Source organism: Megalobrama amblycephala, linkage group LG13, assembly GCF_018812025.1.
Source record: "Megalobrama amblycephala isolate DHTTF-2021 linkage group LG13, ASM1881202v1, whole genome shotgun sequence".
In the NCBI taxonomy this organism is placed as follows: Eukaryota; Metazoa; Chordata; class Actinopteri; order Cypriniformes; family Xenocyprididae; genus Megalobrama; species Megalobrama amblycephala.
In genome coordinates, this window is record NC_063056.1 from 1,303,172 (window position 1) to 1,326,054 (window position 22,883).

General features: G+C 39.2%; 1 protein-coding gene across 2 annotated transcripts; it reads left to right on the top strand.

Annotated features, from left to right (window-relative positions):
• The first annotated feature begins 4,308 nt into the window (after positions 1 to 4,308).
• bmper (BMP binding endothelial regulator) lies at positions 4,309 to 22,346 on the top strand. Of its 2 annotated transcripts, XM_048152808.1 has the most exons (15): positions 4,309 to 4,929; positions 5,111 to 5,202; positions 5,696 to 5,781; positions 9,464 to 9,563; positions 10,433 to 10,515; positions 10,774 to 10,864; positions 11,100 to 11,182; positions 12,667 to 12,766; positions 13,679 to 13,923; positions 14,014 to 14,118; positions 16,179 to 16,224; positions 16,480 to 16,806; positions 18,725 to 19,061; positions 20,583 to 20,713; positions 21,346 to 22,346. In XM_048152808.1, exons 2-15 carry the CDS (start codon positions 5,112 to 5,114, stop codon positions 21,525 to 21,527), a joined length of 2,007 nt encoding a protein of 668 aa, XP_048008765.1. In that variant the 5' UTR covers positions 4,309 to 4,929; position 5,111; the 3' UTR covers positions 21,528 to 22,346. The 2 variants fall into 2 exon arrangements, with proteins under 2 accessions (XP_048008765.1, XP_048008764.1); XM_048152807.1 differs by having other exon boundaries at positions 4,647 to 5,202.
• The last annotated feature ends 537 nt before the right edge of the window (positions 22,347 to 22,883 follow it).

A 22,883-nucleotide genomic window follows, 5' to 3' on the forward strand; every position in this document is an offset into this window, starting at 1 on the left:
AGAAAGCATGTTATTTCAGATGCAGTGAGTGAGTACGGTGTCCATGTTTAGAAAGATGACTGTACGCGAGTACTACGCTGGTGACGAAATTTACGTCTCATGCACTGTATAACCTTTTCTCTGATGCCATTCTAACCCGTGTAAGGATCCATTTTGAGACCCGAGATGTGCCACTTCACTATTCTAACTCGCACATAAGAGAGTGGCGTGGTAAGAGCGATGTAGCACTGATGTGTAGGAGATGGAGATCAGCTCCCAAATGAGTCGATAATTACAGATGCTGGTCATATAATTAGAATATCATCAAAAAGTTGATTTATTTCACTAATTCCATTCAAAAAGTGAAACTTGTATATTATATTCATTCATTACACACAGACTGATATATTTCAAATGTTTATTTCTTTTAATTTTGATGTTTATAACTGACAACTAAGGAAAATCCCAAATTCAGTATCTCAGAAAATTATTATATTGTGAAAAGGTTCAATATTGAAGACACCTGGTGCCACACTCTAATCAGCTAATTAACTCAAAACACCTGCAAAGGCCTTTAAATGGTCTCTCAGTCTAGTTCTGTAGGCTACACAATCATGGGGAAGACTGCTCCAAAAGACGATCATTGACACTTTGCACAAGGAGGGCAAGACACAAAAGGTCATTGCAAAAGAGGCTGGCTGTTCACAGAGCTCTGTGTCCAAACACATTAATAGAGAGGCAAAGGAAGGAAAAGAAAAAAAGTGTACAAGCAATAGGGATAACCGCACCCTGGAGAGGATTGTGAAACAAAACCCATTCAAAAATGTGGGGGAGATTCACAAAGAGTGGACTGCAGCTGGAGTCAGTGCTTCAAGAACCACCACGCACAGACGTATGCAAGACATGGGTTTCAGCTGTCGCATTCCTTGTGTCAAGCCCCTCTTGAACAACAGACAGCGTCAGAAGCGTCTAAAGACAAAAAGGACTGGACTGCTGCTGAGTGGTCCAAAGTTATGTTCTCTGATGAAAGTAAATTTTGCATTTTCTTTGGAAATCAGGGTCCCAGAGTCTGGGGGAAGAGAGGAGAGGCACACAATCCACATTGCTTGAGGTCCAGTGTAAAGTTTCCACAGTCAGTGATGGTTTGGGGTGCCATGTCATCTGCTGGTGTTGGTCCACTGTGTTTTCTGAGGTCCAAGGTCAACGCAGCCGTATACCAGGAAGTTTTAGAGCACTTCATGCTTCCTGCTGCTGACCAACTTTATGGAGATGCAGATTTCATTTTCCAACAGGACTTGGCACCTGCACACAGTGCCAAAGCTACCAGTACCTGGTTTAAGGACCATGGTATCCCTGTTCTTAATTGGCCAGCAAACTCGCCTGACCTTAACCCCATAGAAAATCTATGGGGTATTGTGAAGAGGAAGATGCGATATGCCAGACCCAACAATGCAGAAGAGCTGAAGGCCACTATCAGAGCAACCTGGGCTCTCATAACACCTGAGCAGTGCCACAGACTGATCGACTCCATGCCACGCCTCATTGCTGCAGTAATTCAGGCAAAAGGAGCCCCAACTAAGTATTGAGTGCTGTACATGCTCATACTTTTCATGTTCATACTTTTCAGTTGCCCAAGATTTCTAAAAATCCTTTCTTTGTATTGGTCTTAAGTAATATTCTAATTTTCTGAGATACTGAATTTGGGATTTTCCTTAGTTGTCAGATATAATCATCAAAATTAAAAGAAATAAACATTTGAAATACCGTATATAAGTCTTTGTGTAATGAATGAATATAATATACAAGTTTCACTTTTTGAATGGAATTAGTGAAATAAATCAACTTTTTGATGATATTCTAACTATATGACCAGCACCTGTATACTGAATTAAAGCAACATGAATATTCAACATGAAAATTTGGTTCAATTTTCCACATACAATACAGTTTGTCTCTTAATTCACTGCAAATGCAAATTTACTCTCTGACAGTAGGTGGCGCTTAACTTTCATTTAGTTTCGACTCACTTCATCATCAGTGGACAGTGTTGTGTAACGCATTACAAGTAACTTGAGTTACATAATCAATTACTTTTTCAAGCATCTAGTAAAGTAACTAATTTTAATTTCACAACAAAATATCTGAGTTACTTTTTCACATTTGTAACACAAGCAACTTTGTTTTCAAAAAAAGCTCGAGGAAAATCTCAACAGCAGTTTGTCAGAAACGGGAAGCTGCGAGGTGTTGCTGTGGATAACCAGCGTATTTATGCTGTTTTTTTATTCCACCTTATTCTTAAAGTAAGAGTGTCGTGGTCATTTGTGTGTTGAATGTGTCTGTCTTCTGGCCTCATCCACTTGCGGTTAATTTTAGCTGTACAAAACAGCTGCTTGATATAGCAAACTGGTATTTCATACCATATTATTTTAATCTATTGTCATAATTAAACACTGGTTTGTAAAGCAAATAGTTTAACCATGTACTGCGCTTTGTTATTCTTCTGGTTATTCACCTATAGTGGCTAATGAATTGGAGGTTTTGCACATTCACTTCCGCATTGAAAAGTAAGGTGGATAAGCGCCACCTACTGTTAGAGAGTAAATCTGCATTTAGATAAACTTCACATTTGTGTTTCATTTTGTTGTTTCTATTGCTGAAGTAAGAGTGTTGAACTTTCTTCGGCTGCGTTCCAATCCAGTTTTAGACAGGCACTCATGAACTTCCCTAAGCACTTCCTCTCGAGGGAATCCCTGCCGACATTTTTAAGTGCGTTCCACTTCGTCAAGTGGACGAGGGAAGCTTATATGGACAGACCCTTGTCCCCTCGATTGTGTATGATATATTGATTATTTTGAGAATTAATCGCATAATAGTGTATAATATATTAATTATGTTGAGATTTATAATTGTAGCTACCTTATATTCACAGTCAAAGTTTATACTATTGATATTTTGTTTCATTTGTGTAATTTTATTTTTCTCCAACAGCTCATATACCTATAGGATTTTATAAATTTTCTACAACAACGTATGAGCATATAGAATGTTGCATAAAACAAATTCATGAGTAGAAAAGAGGTTTAAATAATAAATCAGTGAATTCCAAGTGATCAAGGTCTTAGTGTGCTTCATTTTAGCCAGTAGTGGGCACTCATGCAACGTAAGCAATGACGCACATCCGAGAAGGGAAGTTAGTGCGTGAAGGGCATAAAAATTGGGAGTGGAACACAGCCTTCCCCTGTATCCTACTCTTCTTTAATCCAGAGTGACATCACAGCTGAGAGGTTAGTTTGAGCTGCGCCCTCTACTGTACAGGAGTGAATCTGCCTTTCCTTCAGCCTGAGGCTTATTCATTTCACTTCTGGTGTGAAAGAACCTAAACATTTGACAAAAACACAACTAGTTTTTGTTTGTTTTTTTATTGAAAAAACAAGCAAGCCCAGCACAAGTCAGACAAAAAGTAACGCAGAAGTAATGTAACATTACTTTCCATAACAAGTAATGCAATTAGTTACTTTTTAGGGGGTAATGCAGTATTGTTACACATTACTTTTAAAAGTAACTCTCGCCAACACTGGATATGGATCATATAGTGTACAGATAACCACAAGAAAAATAACCTGTGCCAAGATCATTCCTTCTCTGCAAAAAGCAGAGTTAAAGTCGTGATGTAATGGAAGTAGCCATAGACCTTTCATCTCATATTGTGACCTGCATCAGTGAAACACATTATCAAAAAATAAAAAATGTGGGGTGGGGCTTGATTCTTTCCATCATCAGTCATGTGAATGGAGCGGGGCGGAGCTAAAGCGAACTCAGTGATTGGAGAAGTCTGGCATTCGTCACCAGAGAGAAGTCTGTCGTTTCACCAGAACACCCAAAGATGACTTTAATTACGGGCTCAAATTTAAAAGAAAAAAATGTAATCGTGAATGAATAAATCTTTCCCTGTAGGATCAATAAGATGCATTAAAGTTCATGGCAAAAAGGTACAGCATAAAGTTGATATCCCTATCTTATCACAAACAACATTTCCTCACATCATATTCACACAGAAATACACATCATCTTCTCGCAGCATGAGCCGGATCATTTGAAATCTCTCTGACATGAAGCATCTGTGAGCTGTGGATGGTTTATCACTCACCGTTGATTATTAAACCAATTAAACGTAACTATTATAAGTGGATCTACATAAGAAGATTGGTCAAACCCACAGTAATTGCTTGGGCTTGTCAAGAGGGATTGTCACCAAGGTGAGTTCAGCTTCCAAGACTCCAGATCTCCAGTAAAGGTGCTCTTTGGCGCTATCTAGTGACTAATATTACAGGAATAAAGCCATTCTCCGAGAGCATGTCTAAGCAATTCATCCCAGGACTGAAAGTGTGTGTCTGAGCCCCACATCTTCAGGATTCATCTGATCTTTGATGTGCAGATGGGACAGTCCGCATGCGCATGCAGATAGTTTGGATTTCTGACGACGCTTAGCACCTACTTTGGATAATTGTCAATGAATGAAGTCATTGTTATTCTAAGATTAGGAGTTACATGCAAAAGGCATGCTCCTCTCCAGCGCTAGTGCCTTAATAATAGGCTGAAATTCTTGTTTGGTGAGAAAGTTACTCGAGAGCTGAGTGCGTCTATAGGCTGAGGGGCGGATCTCACACACCTCACCACACACACACACACACACACACACACACACACACACATACACACGTGTGTTTAAATAGAGAGGGGCTGGAGGATGATCAGCTGCGGCTCCGGAGCTGGAGGAGGATCGGCGTCAGACATGAGCCGCCGCGCGCATCCGTGCGTCTGTCAGCGAGGATCCGGACAGCTCTGACCGCTCGGACCATGGCACTGCCATCTCTCCACAGCACCTCTGGATATTACCTCTTTGTGGAGTTTGTGACCTGCAGATCTGGATCTTCAGAAAGTCTCGTCGAGGTGTGTTTTGGAGCGTTTTTGTCATGATAATGTCTGCTGAAGGTTGCGCGTCGGGATCGACTCCCTCATGACACCCATGCCTCCCTCTGTCTGGATCTTATCGAAGAGCAGTGCTACAGGATTTGGATACTCTGTTTATTCATTAGTTTTCTTTCCCCCCGTGCGTCTGGAGCGGATTTAGGATGCTGTGTCTGTCTCCTCCAGTCACCTACAACCTGCTGTTCTGGTTCTTCATTCTCCAAACGCCACATTCAACTGCGCCTTTAATCACTGGTGAGAAGATCTCAAACTCTGAATATGAGTTAGTTTCATGCTGGAAATCTGAGGAGTTTTAAATCTGCTTTCATCACATTTTTTCAGAAAGTGTCAGTCTAGTTTTTAAAAAAAATTTTTTTTTTTTTTTAGATCTGCACCATTTTACAGTGTCTGTCTCAGATTATGCCATTATTAATCAGTATACATCAAGGCCAGTTTATTTCGGCTATATAGCACATTTCATACACAATGGTAACTCAAAGTGTTTTGCATAGAAAATAATCAGAACATGTACATAAGAAATGAAAATATCTGAAATGGAAGAGTAAGTAGCTCCTATTTAATGTATGTCGGCTGATTTAGCAATATTACATCATATGTTTGACTTGAATGAAAGCAGTCAGTGTAGCTCATCTCATTGCTCGATGATCAGTATAATCCAGAGACACTGTGAGATAGAGATGTTGGAGAGATGTGTTCCTCGTGTTGAATCAGTGTTGTGTTGATGCAGGTACAGAGGCGAGCTGTGAGAACGAGGGAGAAGTGCTGCACATCCCCAACATCACAGACAACCCCTGCATCTCCTGCGTCTGTCTGGTGAGGAACATGCCTCCATATGTCAGATGATAACTAGAGCTGCTCGATTCTGAAGAGCTCAATGTGAGGGCAACTACTGTACAATTACTGTTGCTTTAACTTTAAGTCAAATTTTTAATTAATACAAAGAAAGAGATTGATTTAATCAACAGAAACTCAAAATATTATGTTATCTGAACAACATTAGTGAACCTAAGGTGATTTGACATTGTATCAACACAAGGATTGTACAGAATAGAAGGACTGTACAAGAGACAGATATATAATAAGCATATTATACTACAAATATAACATATATATATATATATATATTGTATAAGATAAGGAAGTTCTGACAGAATATAAGAATATTTAAGGATTGTGTAGAATTAATCAATATATATACAACAGGGCTCTCAAGTTTTGAACTGAGTTCAGAGTGGGATTTCGGCGGCGGCAGCGACGGGGGTTTGGGTGGGGATGGGGGTCTGATATGAAAAATGACACAAATTCGTACAAATAAAAAAATATTTATTTAATTCAGCATTTTAGTGTGTATGTGAGTGAGTGAGTGAGAGAGATAGAGAGATAATGGTAATATAATCATACACATTTTATTTTATTTTTTTCCTCAACATTATAATGTGAAACAATATAAACATGGTAACCATATTCTGACTCTAGTGTACATTATATGTACATTACGTTCTGCAGTGTTTTTTCCCGCTCGCTGCTTGAGCTTATAATGCTTGTTCTTTAGGCCGATATTTTTTGTTTACACATATTGTTTAATGTTTTAAACTGAATGAAAACCTTAAGATAAAACGTAAACTTGTTGTGTATATTACCTAATAATAAGTTTGTTCAGAAATGGTGATGACAACTTGAATAAAAAAATGTTTAAAAACGTCTCTCATTTTCTCAAAATAATCGTAATTTAAAGCTGCTGTCCGCGATTTTTGGCGGTCTAGCGGTTAATAAACAGAACAGCACGCGTCTTGCGGAGGAACATTCTAGCCGGAGCTACTTTTCTCCATGTTTACTTTTCTCCATTACTTTATGGCGAGTCACGCAGTTACTGTGATACTCTGCGGCGGGTCCTACCAGTCATGTCTGAAATAGTCCGAATATAAACACTTATTATAAGTGTACCATAATGATTCAGGATAAGACAAAAACACGGTTTGGAAAATGGATTCATGTTGTATATTCTCATTAAATAATTTTTGTACATTTTTAACACAAAAACAGTTGCGGACTGCAGCTTTAAATACACGAATATTCAGTTATTTATTAGCCCAAATATTCGAATACAATATTTTGGAAAAATGCCCATCCCTACTAGCTAGGCAAGTTCACGTAAAGTACTCTGGACAAACTGTTAACTAACTTACCAGCTGCCTGGACACAAAGATGACTTACTGTACTCATAGTGTATGGTCCCATATCAATCACGATCGGTCTGTAGCCAGATGTGAATCAATGTGACTGACAGATGTCCTCTTCTAACTACTTAAGCGAGCATCTGAATCAGTGCGCGAGCCCGTGAATCACAGAATGTATCGTTAGAATCAGAACGTAAACATTGTTGTGGCGGGAATATCTCAATCTTACCCGGATACAGCAATTCTATTTTCTGATTGGCTGTCCGGTAGCTATATTTTTTTATTAGATTAACTGGTGCGTGGCAGGGCCTTCTGAACTCTATGGGGAACTCGCTTGATTCCTCTAATAGCGGCGCAACTTGTGCGTTATCCTGGAGATTTCTCTGCGTGAGAAATACAAGGTGTGGCGTGTGAGCGTGTGAACGGGTCGAAATGCGTGTGTCTCACGCCCAATGCGTGAGACTTGAGAGCCCTGTATACAATATAGACCTTATGTTGCCCCGCCCATTTTCAGCGTTGCGCTCGTTGTCTTTTGACTTCCGGTTTGTATTTCCACAGCGATATTACATTTATGAATGAACTGCTCGTTTTAAAATCTTCCCGATCTACTGACATTTGTTAAGACATCTGCTTTAAACATAACAATGCTCATGATAACTTTCATTAACTCTACAACAAGTAAATCCACTTAACCAACTAATTATTCTTTGACAGCGATGCCATAGAAATGTACAGAGCTACCGCAAAACGGAAGTTCAAAGACAATTTTATAAAGATGGCGGCGCGCTTGTTTCTCTGGTAAATAAGGTCTATAGACACTCTAAAAAATGCTGGGTAAAAACAACCCAAGTTGGGTTGAAAATGGACAAACCTAGTGATTGCATTGTTTTAACCCAGTGGTTGGGTTAAATGTTTGATCAACCTGCTGGGTAGTTTTATTTAACTCAAATATTGATTAAAAATGACTGTATTTCTTGCTTAAAATGAACCCATAATAGGTTAGAAATGAACATTTATTAATAAGTTTATTGAATAATAATCAAACAATAAACATGTATTAAATTGCTTATTAATAAATGTTCATCTTTTGATTATTATTGTTGCCTCTAGTAATTATGTGTCTGATTTTTAATTTCCAACATATTTTGGTTTCATTTTAAGTCAGACATATAGTCATTTTTAATCAATAGTTGAGTTAAATAAAACTACCCAGCAGGTTGATCAAACATTTAACCCAACCACTGGGTTAAAATAATCCAATTACTGGGTTTGTCCATTTTCAACCCAACTTTGCTTGTTTTTACCGCAGCATTAGAGTGCAGTGGTCTGTGATAATTCTGTTTATGAGAACAGTCTGTGGTGTAATAATGTTAGTAAAACTGTTCTTAGTGGCTTCATAATGTACACATTGTTTAAAGGGCAATTTATGGTAACGCTTTATTTTACAGTGTCCTTCTTACATGTAGTAATAACAGTAAATTATGCATAATCACATGCAACTAACCTTTTGACACCTATAGTAAGTGCACGTTGTTAATTAAAATGAGTCACTACTGAAATGTAGCCTGTAATTACACTGTAACAAAGACACCTTAGAACAAAGTGTGACTTTTATATGATTTGTGCTGTGGATACATTTACATTGCTGAATTTGAACACTGTAAATTACTATATATATGTTTTTACACTACTTTAACTCATCAAAATAATTTAAACATTTTCACGTCTTTTTATAAGTTAAACAAGATTCGACTCAATTTTTGAAGTCCGTTTAATATAAAAAGTTGAAATGACTTGTACAGCCAGCAGATGAACTTGAGTTTTTAAGTTGAAATCGGTGAGAATGGTGCATGTGTAATCCACAGCTATATCCAGTGTAAAATCAATAGATGGATAAACATGAGTGATGAACTGAAGTTAAGCTGATTTATCCACGTCTATCCCTGTCCTGATCACACAGATAGATATAGATGTGTAACATCACTCTGGCAGTGTTCATGTTATAAAGAGAAGGACATGAGAGACAAACAATGTGTCTTTCACAAGGTTAGCGTGTGAAGCTGATACCACGGGTTGATGAATGTCTCGCATTGATTCTGTTGATGAATAGCGATCAATACAGGAAGTTTTATCTCTGAAAGATGATGCTGCTCTTTATGTACATGCATTGGTCTGCTGTCGATGGGATGTCATGATGTGATTGAATTAAGCTGATCTGTCCAGAGAGCCGATCACATCCCGTACTAAATTTCACGGCTCGTCTTTGCTAGTAAAATGATTGCAGTCCTTGTTCTTGATGCATTTCTGTGTGTCCTCAGAATCAGAAAGTAGACTGTAAGCAGGAGAAGTGTCCGCCGCTGGCAGAGGACTGTGCGCTGGTGGTCAAACAGACGGGAGCCTGCTGTGAAAGATGCAAAGGTCTGAAACTATGAGAAATATCTTGCTATTATTTATTACATCTGGACTGACAGACTTGAGCTCTTCAGTTCTGCACAGTTTTGCTGTTTAAGTCACGTGGGCATCACTGCCACCTTATGGTTGAGAGACGCTATGACTCTAGCTGACCTCTCCATCTTCTCTCTTTCTTGGGAGTTTTTTTTTTTTTTTTTTTTTTTTTGAGGGTTTTTCTAGAAAATAAGTTCATCAGTTCAGCTTGTTTCTACTGTAAGAGCAAATTAAAATGCATTAATAGTAGTAGTAAAGATGGAGGTTCAGATTTTCTAGTTATACTGTAAAAAATGATGTTTCAAAGGTGTAAATAAAACAAAGATCATCCAGAGTATGTTTTACAATTTTACTTCAAGATTCAATATTTAAAGTCATTAAAGTTAAGTTGCACTCGTCTATTCTTCTCTATTGTGTCGTTTGTCGAGAGAAACGCTTCTCAAACAAGAACAAATGTAGGGCGGGGCTTGATTGGATGGTTGTGGTTTGCTATTGGTGGATCTCATGTGAGTGACAGGTTGTCCCGCCCTCGTCATCAGAGAAGAGAAGAGATGCTGCAAGAGGAAGATATTCTGATTCAAGATTATGAGGAACTGAATTTAACACAATCATGATGATGTGAACCGATAAATCATTTAGAATAAACACTGCTCCATAAAATAATTAAAAAAAAGAATTGTCCATTTGGTTTCATGGTGACTTTAATTCAGTGTGTTACCTGCTGTTTCTTTGTAATTATTTAATGAAATTTACTGGCAGAGTCCTACACATTTTTCCCAGTGTACACGGCTTGAAATGCATCTCATCTGACCTCATCTGATCTCTCTCTCTCTCTCTCTCAGGCTGTCAGCTGAAGGGGACGTCCTACAACAGTTCCCATCACTGGATCAGCCCTGTCAAGCCCTGCGTCACATACAGCTGTCAGGTGACTCCATCTCACTCAAACACTGACACACACTCGTCTAGAGCGAGAACAAACACAAGATCAACAGGACAAATGAAGATCTGGAGTAATATAGCAGACTGACTGCTTTAAACAACTAGATTTAAATGAGAATGTTGGCCAAATGAGAAAAAATAACATGTAGATGAACCTGCTGACCTCACATAACAAGAAAAAACAACTACAAATATAAATGTGAAAGAGGATGTTTGAGTTAATTTGAGCTTTTCTTTTGGACAGGAAGGTGTCGTCACTGAAGCAGAAATGAGGTGCGTCATTCACTGTAAGAACCCCAAAATCCACCCGAAGAAATGCTGCCCAACCTGCCCGGGTCAGTCAATGTGTGTGTGTGTGTGTGTGTGTGTGTTTTTTATGGAAAAAAGAAAGAGAAAGGGAAACTTCAACAATTCAAAAATAAGTCTATTTAATCTGCATGCTATAAACAGCGTTCCAGACACTGATATGCTCAACACGATCCATGAAGCGTCACTGTTTGTCTAGAAGAATGTTGAATGTCTCTGTTCATCAGCCAGATTCTCATCTTAGTGCTTGTTGGTGTTTCACAGGCTGTATTTTCGAGGGGAATTTATATAAAGAAGATGAAGAATTTCATCCTGAAGGGAATCCCTGTATTAAATGCATCTGCACTGTGAGTTTATCTGTCAAACACTGTTCTCAGATCAGTCTCAACAAAACTACTCTTTACAACGGCCAAACAACACTCTTAAAAATAAAGATTCGGTAACACTTTACTTGAAGGGGTGTGCATAAGACTGACATGACACATGTCATGAATATGAAGGAGGTTTTATGAATGTTTATGACAACTGTCATTAAGTGTCATTCGCTCAATTATGTCATTTTTAATGCAAAGATGACATTGTTGTTACGACAACTTGACATAAACCAATACATCATAACCTGTCAGTGTCTTTGTCATGACAACTTGACATTAGCAAAACATCATAACCTGTCATAAACATGACATAGCAGATTAATTATCAAACTTAAAAAACTACTTAGCTTTATGGGTTAACATTACATTACATTATTTTGGTAACACTTCAGTATAGGGAACACATATATAAACGATTAACTATAACTTTTCCCTCAATAAACTCTTAATTTACTGCTTATTATAGTTAATTGTTAGGTTTAGGTATTGGGTAGGATTAAGAATGTAGAATAAGATCATTAATATGTGCTTTATAAGTACTAATAAATAGCCAATATTTTAGCCATATGAATGCTAATAGTAATAAGCAACTAGTTAAAAGACCCTAAAATAAAGTGTTACCATTATTTTATAACAGTGTCATCTTTTTTACGAAATTTGAAATTGTCTATTATCTGACCTTCTGTTGGAGGAAACTTAAAAAAAAAAAAAAAAAACATGAAATGAAAAATAGTCGTGCCGCTGTTATAAAATTATTTGTCAGAGTATTGTCACTTAATGACATTTTAATGACAAGTTCAAATTGTACCACTGTACTTGAGCTCAAGATACATATTTATGACACTATTATAATGGCCTCATGTCAAAACCAACCACATGACAGTTTAATGTAATGTTAACCCATAAAGCTAAATGATGTCAAGTTGTCATGACAAAGACACTGACAGGTTATGATGTGTTGGTTTATGTCAAGTTGTCGTAACAACAATGTCATCTTTGCATTAAAAATGACATAATTGAGCGAATGACACTTAATGACAGTTGTCATAAACATTCATAAAACCTCCTTCATATTCATGACACGTGTCATGTCAAGATTATGAAGGTGTCATGTCAGTCTTATGCACACCCCTTCAAGTAAAGTGTTACCAAAGATTCTTTATTGGCATTGATGTTTCCATGAAGAACCTTTAACATCCATCCATTATTTAACCACTAAAGGTTCTTTAGATTATTAAAATGTTCTTCAAACAGGTTCTTTAAAGAACAGTTAAATAAAAGGTTCTTTGGTGAACCAAAAATGGTTCTTCTATGGCATCACCTCTTATGGATGTTTTTAAGAGTGAATAGCAGGCCATCTCAGATGATGAATATATATATATATATATATATAAATATAAACATTTGTGTATCTGTCAGTAGCACCTGTAGTCCAGTGAATCGTGTGTGTTTTTCAGGGAGGTCACAGCATGTGTCATAAGGTGGTGTGTCCGGTCCTGTCCTGCCCGGCTCATCTTACCCACACGCCGCCGGGACAGTGCTGTCCTAGATGTCGTGGTGAGTTATTCTCTCCCAGAGCTTAAAACACAAAGACACTTCGAGAACACTAACTCATGACTTCCACACTGACAGATATATTAGATATTTTCCCCACGTTGCACATGCAACAAACAATCCAATTATTAAATAAAAGTTTATTTCAGAAATGTAGTCATTCATCAAATTGAGGTATTGCAATTTCAATTTCACATTTATTTGTATAGCGCTTTTCACGATACATATCATTTCAAAGCAGCTTTACAGAGAATGCATGTCAACATCACAATTTAAAGAATGCAGTTAGCAAATAATGTAATAATTTAGGCAATTACTTTACAATCACTGTTAGCAGTTTAACTGAACGTAGAAGCAATGAGTTCTTGGAAAAAAGATGTAGAAGGATGTAGAAATTGTGCAATGTGCATGTTGATCCAGATGATTGCGTCTTCTGAAATCCTCGCAGGAGTTGGCGCCGTCTCTTCATAGGTGTTGCAGTGGGTCAGAGATCAGAAATGGGGTTAATAATTGCAGAGTAACTCCCACACATCCAAACTAATCAGTTCAGAAAAAATGAGTCTAGCCTCCAAAAAATAGTTGCCTTCTAATAAAGGAGTTCCCAAATCATTTCTTTGAATGACAAAAGTGATGTCACACAAGTTGTCATGTTTCATTGAGTTATTATCACAGATAAAACAATCGACTCCAAGCACAACTACACAACATGAACATCTTTAACATGTTTTAATAGTATTTGAATAAAGGGTGAAGATTTCCGGCTGGACATCACGTTTACACACTACTGTACATAATGACAGATACAAATGAAATGAATCTGTGAAAATAAAGTGTGTCTGTCAATCTGTTGTGTGGCTGTAGCGGTCCATGTGTAATTGTGTCTCTGTTTTCATGAGAAATGTGTGTGTCGTCCAGGTCAGAGGAAGGTGTTTGACCTGTCTCCCGGCAGCTGTCTGTTCCGCAGCGAGGTCTATGAGAACGGCTCCTCCATCAGCTATGACGCCTGCACCTCCTGCTCCTGCGTGGACTCTACGGTGGCCTGCAGGAGGCGGTGCTCGGCGCCCGGCAGCTGTCAGGGCAGCGGCTGCTGTGAGGAGTGCCAGTCTCATCTGAAGATGGAGGAGGTGAAGTACTGCAGGGTGAAGAGCAAAATCTACAGGGTGAGGCGTCCACGAGGATAGATGTGTGTGTGTGTGTGTGTGATGATGTGATGAACTGGCTGATATAACACATGTTTGTTCGTGTCTTAGGACGGGGACAGATGGTCGTCTGTGAACTGCTCTCTCTGCACCTGTGTTAAGGGGAATATTGAATGTCAGCCCAAGATTTGTGTTCCTATCACCAGCTGTCCCTCGGTGAGTTCTGTGAAGACGCCCAGACAGTTTATAGTCATGCCGTACTTTATATATCGCTGCCGTCAGGAGGAAACCTCGTATGTCCAAAACTGCTACTTTTCAGGAAATGGAAAAAACACTGTATTTTTTAAATAATTAAACACTGTGTTGTCAAAGTTGATTGTGACTTTATATATGGTCAGACACACGTCATTATATTATTAATATTTTACCAAAATTAAGCTCAAATGGAGTAACGAGTGTTTTATCTGTCATTATAACAGCAGGAAGTGCATTGCATTACGTTTTCATCAACTTACAGTTTATAAAGTTTATTGTATCTATATGTGGGCGCTCAGTTTTTTCTGTCATTTTGCCAAAATCTCATGTTATTAGAGATGAAGTGCTTCACACAGGCTGTTTAAGACAGTATCGGCTGTTACTCGACGACAGATGCTAGACTAAAACACTCTTCACCACTCTTTAAATACATAAGACATTAGCCTTTATATTTATATACACTACCACTGAAAAGTTTGGAAACATTACTATTTTTAATGTTTTTGAAAGAAGTCTCTTATGCTCATTAAGGCTGCATTTATTTGATCAAAAATACAGAAAAAAACAGTAATATTGTAAAATATTTTTACAATTTAAAATAATGGTTTTCTATTATAATATACTTTAAAATGTAATTTATTCCTGCGATCAAAGCTGAATTTTCAGCATCATTACTCCAGTCTTCAGTGTCACATGATCCTTCAGAAATCATTCTGATATGATGATTTATTACAAATATTGTGCTGCTTAATATTTTTTTATAATGTGATACTCAGGATTCTTTGATAAATAAAAAGTTAAAAAAGAGCAGCATTTATTTAAATTAAATCTTTTGTAACATTATACACTACTGTTCAAAAGTTTGGGGTCAGTCATTTTTTTTTAAAGAAATTAATACTTTTATTCAGCACGTATGTGTTAAATTCATAAAAAGTGATAGTAAAGATTTATTTTGTTAGAAAAGATTTCTATTTTGAATAAATGCTGTTCTTTTTGACTATTTATTCATCAATGAATCTTGAAAAAAGTATCACAGTTTCCAAAAAATATTAAGCAACACAACTGTTTTCAACATTGATAATAATCATAAATGTTTCTTGAACAGCAAATCATCATATCAGAATGATTTCTGAAGGATCATGTGACACTGAAGACTGGAGTAATGATGCTGAAAATTCACAGAATGATCACAGAAATAAATTACATTTTAAAGTATATTCAAATAGAAAACCATTATTTTAAATTGCAATAATATTTCACAATATTACTGTTTTTTTCTGTATTTTTGATCAAATAAATGCAGGCTTGATGAGCATAAGAGACTTCTTTCAAAAACATTAATAATAGTGATGTTTCCAAACTTTTCAATGGTAGTGTATATATAATGTTTCTTGAGTAAAGAAAACGCTGTAGTTCTTCAGAGAACCAGTTCTTTATTCACGATTGCAGTGCAAACAAGCAGAGACGTTCCAAACTGTGTGCAGCACTTATATAGAGGTGGGCGGAGTTATGAGATTTGACTGACAGTTTGAGGAACCAATGGAGTTACGAGGTTCAGTCACAAGCTCTTTTTAATACTTTTCATATTTGCAAAACTCACAGACAGATGTAAAGGGTGACCAATAGAAATTAACTTCCTTCAAAAACGTTAAGAAATCTAAACAGTACACACATAAAGCATAATTCATTTATAATTCAGACACATGACCTAACTCATTATTTTGTGATTAGTTACACTCAACACTGCCTTTAGATTTATTCTGGATATTATAACCAAAGACTTTATATATAGAAAGACAGTGCACTCGTATTACTTATGAATGGGAGAAACTGCAACACGCAATATGGCGGAATAAGTCCCGCCTTCTAAACAAAAGAGCCAGTCGCTGATCGGTGAAGTCATCACAAATATGGCCGCAGAGTGAACAGACTTTCCTTGACAGGGACTTTGTTAGAACCAACCTGTCAGATTCTCTGATTCTCTAAGTCAGTCAGTCTCTTTACCATGTTTTGTCTTGCAGAATAAGATACTGAATCGCACTGGCTGCTGTCCTGTTTGCACTGACAGTAAGTTGACCTCTTTACACGATCATCCTGCTGTGAGGCGTGACAGAAGAACACTTAAAAATCAAGTTATTATAAAAGGACAAATTTTCTGTTAGAGCACTAAAGTTTTTGTTTTACACCAGTTAACTCCTGTCACACACGCAATCTATCTTTCAAGTATAAGTTTGCCATCTGCTTGCATACAAATATGCATTATCTTTATTTAACATACAAAGTCAGTACTTCCCCTATCCATCACTCTCTTCTGTACTCCAGAACCAGGCGTGTGCACCGTGTTCGGAGACCCTCACTATAACACTTTTGACGGCCGCACCTTTAACTTCCAGGGCACGTGTAAGTATGTGCTCACGAAGGACTGCTCTCCGGCGGCCAGTTTCACAGTGCTGGTGAAGAACGACGCTCGGCGCACGCGCTCCTTCTCATGGACCAAATCAGTGGAGCTGCACACATCCGGCCTGAGCATCAGCCTCCACCAACACCTGACCGTCCGTCAGAACGGCACGCGCATCGCTCTCCCCTTCCATAGCACTGGGGTCCACATCGACCTGGATGGGTACCTGCTCAAACTCACCACCATCGCAGGTAAGAGCGGAGTTCAGAAGGGCCATTTAAACAGCACCTTTTCTTCTGTTTCCCATCTTCATCTGTCTTTAGTGTTGCTGTTTGAGCATGAAGAAGCTCTGCAAAGCTCCTGTTCTTCTCTATATCAGTGTCAGTGTTTCTGAAACGCCTCCACTGAGTTTTCTTCACAATATTCCTCATTTAAATAATTCATATGCAGAATAAAGGGGCGGGGCCTGGTTGAGTTAGTTAGTAGTGTGTTGAAACTGGCGGTTATGGTAAGGGGCGGGACATTTCCCAAACACCAATCACAACACACTGCTCCAGCCGACCAATCAGAGCGCATTGTGCTTTTCAGAAGGAGGGGCTTCATAGAGACAGGAACTAAACAGAGCGTTACTGACAGACTGGGAAGAGAGGAGCTGAACAATGGAGAATATGAGGAAAATAATCAACATTCAAGCAGGACAATCCTAGCATAATTTAATTGATGGACCAGACGCTTATTGCACGACTGGGTTAGAGCTGGGCGATAGTATAGTATTCATTTTGCAAGTATACTGTATGCATGCAGGTGAAGTGGGACATATTTATATATCCAGCTTTCAGTATATGACATTCTGGCCAAAACTGATTTGTGTCAAGTAGGCTATTGGGATTCCTCTTTAAGGTGCTCTGCTGATATATTGAATTAACTGACTCTCCATAAAAAAGTTGAGTAAGAAAATGATTTTTGCAGTGTAAGAATGAAGAAACTTAAGATTAGGTGTCTTGCACAATAATGACCCTTGGACCAGAAACAGGACTGTGATTTCATTAACTCTCTCACTTCTGTATGACATTGATCTGTATGCAACCTTTGTGCCGGCAGCTCAAATCATTCCTTGCACAGGTAGAACAGCAGAGTTTGCCACACCTTTCTCTTTCAAAAGAGCATGTTCTGTGTGCTTAAAGTGATTATTCAATAAAAATGACAGCTAGCTTCCAATGACCAAGTGAGTACAGTGCCATGCGCATTCGTTCAGAGTTATCTGCTCTTTAATAATGTTCTTTATACATCGTTTTTTCTAAAATGTTTTAGTTGGACGTTCCTCTAACGTTTTTAAAATGCTACTACATTCAGAGAACATTCAAAAGTAACATTCCCATAATGTTTGCAGAATGATACAATGGAAGGTTTCCTTTACGTTCACATAACCAAGAGAAAACGTTTTTAAAACATTTAAAATACTGGATGTTTTGAACGTTCAGAGAACATTCAGAAATGACATTTTCATAACTTACTGGGAACATATTTTTGTTTGTGTCAGTGTCACTGTCATAATTCAGCTCAATTCAGTTTTCATCTAATAGTGTCAGTGCAGTTAAATCAATATTACTGTCTTTTAAACTCCATTTATGAATGGGAACAATAGATCAATGGGCTGCAGTGCATAACGTCCATAGATTTTTCAAGATCCAAAATTTAAGTTAAAATTCATGTAAATGTGCATTTTATAAGGAGTCATCATTTCTTTTCATAACTTCTTAAAAATTTGTGTTTGCCTTCACTGGTCCAGTGGTGCAAGTGAGTTTTAAAAGTAAAAATATTCCATGTAGTCTCTCAATTAATTTGATTTCTAAATGATTTAGCCCAGGGGTGGGGAGCGTTGATCCTGGAGGGTCACTGTCCTGCAGAGTTTAGCTCCAACCCTGAAAAAACACTCACCTGCCTGTAACCTGCCTAGTAATCCTGAAGACCTTGATTAGCTTCGGGTGTTTAATTAAGGTTGGAGCTAAACTCTGCAGGACAATGGCCCTCCAGGATCAGCGTTCCCCACCCCTGATTTAGCCGAACTCTGTTTGAAATGGTTTTAGATAGCGTGTCACACCATCAACTTCTCCAACATAGGCAGATGCAGCATGTTTCCTTTCCCTCACTCTTCATCTGTGTCATCAGGGCTGGAGATCTCGTGGGACGGGGACAGTCTGGTGGAGGTGGTCGCGGCGCCCCATCTGAAGGAGCGGCTCTGCGGGCTGTGCGGAAACTACAACGGTCACAGGCGAGACGACACTCTCGGAGGAGATGGCCAGTTTAAGTTTGACGTGGATGAATTTGCGGAGTCCTGGCGCGTGGAGGACAACGAGGTGTGTGAGGCTCCCAACCGCAGGCCCACATCCTTCCTCTGTCCCGGCACAGTCAAAGTAAAGCTCCGCGCGCACAGAACCTGCCAAAAGCTCAAGTCCTGGGAGTTTCAGAAGTGCCATTCTGCTGTAGACTTTACCTCCTTCTACAAGTGAGTTCCCCAGTCATCATTATCAAACCAAAGCTCTGAGGAAACTGTTAGCATTTGAATCTCTGAACCAAAGATCTCGCTCAGATGAACATTTGAGAAGTGTCATTTATTACTGCTTTGACAGAGCAAATGCAGTAAACAATCATGTCATGTGTATGTGCCATTTTATTGTGAAGGCTTCAGGTGGATAGTTTGGGGCGTGGCTACTGTAGCAGGTGGAGAGTTTGGGGCGTGGCTACTGTAGCAGGCTGAGAGTTTGGGGCGTGGCTACTGTAGCAGGTGGTGAGTTTGGGGCGTGGCTACTGTAGCAGGGGGATAGTTTGGGGCGTGGCTAGTAGTTTGGGGCGTGGCTACTGTAGCAGGTGGATAGTTTGGGGCGTGGCTACTGTAGCAGGTGGAGAGTTTGGGGTGTGGCTACTGTAGCAGGCTGGGAGTTTGGGGCGTGGCTACTGTAGCAGGTGGAGAGTTTGGGGCGTGGCTACTGTAGTGGGTGGCTAGTTTGGGGCGTGGCTACTGTAGCAGGTGGAGAGTTTGGGGCGTGGCCACTGTAGCAGGGGGAGAGTTTGGGGCGTGGCTACTGTAGCAGGCTGAGAGTTTGGGGCGTGGCTACTGTAGCAGGTGGATAGTTTGGGGCGTGGCTACTGTAGCAGGCTGAGAGTTTGGGGCGTGGCTACTGTAGTGGGTGGCTAGTTTGGGGCGTGGCTACTGTAGCAGGCTGAGAGTTTGGGGCGTGGCTACTGTAGCAGGGGGAGAGTTTGGGGCGTGGCTACTGTAGCAGGCTGAGAGTTTGGGGCGTGGCTACTGTAGCAGGCTGAGAGTTTGGGGCGTGGCTACTGTAGCAGGTGGAGAGTTTGGGGCGTGGCTACTGTAGCAGGCTGAGAGTTTGGGGCGTGGCTACTGTAGCAGGTGGAGAGTTTGGGGCGTGGCTACTGTAGCAGGTTGAGAGTTTGGGGCGTGGCTACTGTAGCAGGTGGAGAGTTTGGGGCGTGGCTACTGTAGCGGGTGGTGAGTTTGGGGCGTGGCTACTGAGAATTTGGGGTGTGGCTTCTGTAGCAGCTGGAGCCAGAGGGTGTTTAGCCACTGTGGGATCATGACTGTAGATAATCAGCTTCAGTTACAGAAGTGCAAGCCAAAATTCACTGGCTTGATTAAACAGCACATGAACACGTCAAAGCGAATGGGACATTGCGATGAAAAGCTCTACGATGAACGTTTCAGTACCACACAGTGATCCAGTCAATAATGTTTACTGTGACATGTCCAGAGGTCACATCAGATTTAACTGTCTGAGGGACATATAGAAATATCGGCCAATTATTAAAGCTATGAGTATAGGGAAGGGCCATTTATTTTCCATTGAATGATTGTTGGGCAAGTTTTCAGAAAAAATGTCTGAAATGATTATTTTTGTGATTACGTTTGGTGATGATAGTGGTGCATATATTACACACTTCTTCAACACTAACTCTAAAGAAGTCAGTGAGATTAACTAGTAAAACTCGTTCTGCTTCCTCTCTTTAGGTCATGTGTAACAGACATGTGTGAGTGTCCAGTGCATAAGAACTGTTACTGTGAGTCGTTCATAGCCTACAGTCGAGCGTGTGAGAGAGAGGGCATCCGTGTGCACTGGAGACCGGAGCTCGCCTGCATCAGTAAGTCACACCTGACACGTTTATTGCAAACTCATTTTCAAATTCAAAATAGGCAACATAGGTTAATTGGCTATTTTTAGGAAATTGCGAAAAAATACAAAACATGTTTTGGGATTGAATGTTAAGTGGATATCTCTAATCCTGATGTCTAGAGTGACATTAATAATGAAGCTAGAATAAAATGTTTTATTTAAAAGAAGAGGCTCTTTTCTTTGTTTGATATATCGACTGTTTACATATTCATTTAACAAAATATTCAGGCGGTCATGACATTTTTGTGAAAATTATCAAATATGGTGGTGCTTGCTGGCAACTTTTTTTTTTTTTTTATAAAAAGAGTAACATAACTACATATATTTTCAGCTTTAATTTTTGTATTGTGTAGTAACCGTTCACTAAAAGCATCATGTCGTTTGTCACGATCATTTATTTGATCTAAAGTACAGTAAAACAGTAATATTGTGAAATACTGTTATTTCTGTGATCAAAGCTGAATTTTCAGCATCATTACTCCAGTCTTCAGTGTCACATGATCCTTCAGAAATCATTCTGATATGATGATTTGATGCTCAAGAAACATTTTAAACAAAGAAACAAAATTTTCTAGAGCTGTATGTGTTCTTCTGCTGTAGGCACACACTGCAAACATGGTGCGGTTTATGACACGTGTGGACCCAGCTGCACTAAAACGTGCCACAACTGGAACGAGGTGGGACCCTGTCACAGGCCCTGTGTCGCCGGCTGCCACTGTCCCGCCAGCCTGGTCCTGTTTCAGGGCCACTGCATTAAACCTACATCCTGCCCCGGCCGATGACCCCCATGACCTGTACAGGAGCAGAAGGCTGCTAGAGATCCAAACAAACAGAGGAAGAGAACTGGGCACACAGGGACTGTACAGCACTCAGACACTCACAAACCGCTCCTCTCAGCAGTCGTGTCCGACACGGAGACTCAGGATGCCACTGCTCGCTCTGTGAGGACTTGGTTTCGCCACATAAGTGCCTTTCCGAGCTCTGGAATAAACTCAGTTACCAAATTCCTGATGCTTCAAACTACAAGGACCTGAACTGGACATTCTGAGTTACATCAGGAGTATATGGCAAACACAAACAATAGTATTATCCATTTATTGGGTCAAACAGTATTTAATACACAATCACTTGACTGAAAGGGAAACTATTTATATATTTGTTGTTTATTTTGTAAGACAGGGACTCAAATGTGACTGTTATAGCTTTAAAGAGAAGTGTACTGTATTCGTCCAGCATACACTGATGTGTGTATGTGTTGTTATAACTGTACATTTCACTTGATGCAGTACGATATTATATATGACCAGTATAAAGCTTATATACTTTTTCAGAAATAAGCAAGTTTTTCTTTGAAAGTATTTGTCACAGCTCAGGTTCAGAGATGTCTCGTGTGTAGATTCAGGATCGGGATGCAGAAGGATTTTGCACCTATGGAAAAAGAGCTCAAAAAGAATAAACGGAGCAATTCCAATAGGGTCATCACACCATTGGTGCTCGGGCCCTAACTAAAGCCAAAAATCAACTTCATGTAAATCGTGGCAAGAATTTTGACAAGGTACATGAAAATGAACTTGTAAATTGATAAAACTCTGCAATACTGACCTGAGTGTTAACTGTGTCGAGTGTTTTACCACGTCCTGTAGTTCAGTCGAGTGTTATTGTTTGAGATGCATTAAACCACCTGACACACACACACACACACACACACACACACACACACACACACACACACACACACACACACACACACACACACACACACACACAGGCACAGCCCTAAAAGAAAACAACATTCTTTCCACAGCTATGAAAAGACATCTGAGAACAAGCGTTATCAATCAATGTAATGGAGTCATTGACTCATGAACTTTGTTTTACTCACAAACTTTTTACCAACAAAAATTTTAAATTAAAATGTATGTTTGTATAGTTTTGGTTTTAGACCGCCAGTTTTCACCTTCTTCAACAACTTTTTGCCTTGACTAGATCAGTGGTAAAATGATTAATATATGACGTCTTTCAGTAATACTGCCACCCTTGGTAAACATGAGCAAAACAGAATGATTTTTTTCTCCTCTTAGACTTTGTTTTGAAATATTCTGAAAAATCAAACCTGTACTTGAAAGTAAAATTATACG

Excerpts from the sequence above, each read along its gene's own strand:
- bmper (XM_048152808.1), top strand. The coding sequence starts at position 5,112 with ATGCTGTGTCTGTCTCCTCCAGTCACCTACAACCTGCTGTTCTGGTTC. Across the intron at positions 11,183-12,666 it reads GTATTAAATGCATCTGCACT|GGAGGTCACAGCATGTGTCA; the intron begins GTGAGTTTATCT and ends TGTGTTTTTCAG. Across the intron at positions 16,225-16,479 it reads CTGTCCTGTTTGCACTGACA|AACCAGGCGTGTGCACCGTG; the intron begins GTAAGTTGACCT and ends TCTGTACTCCAG.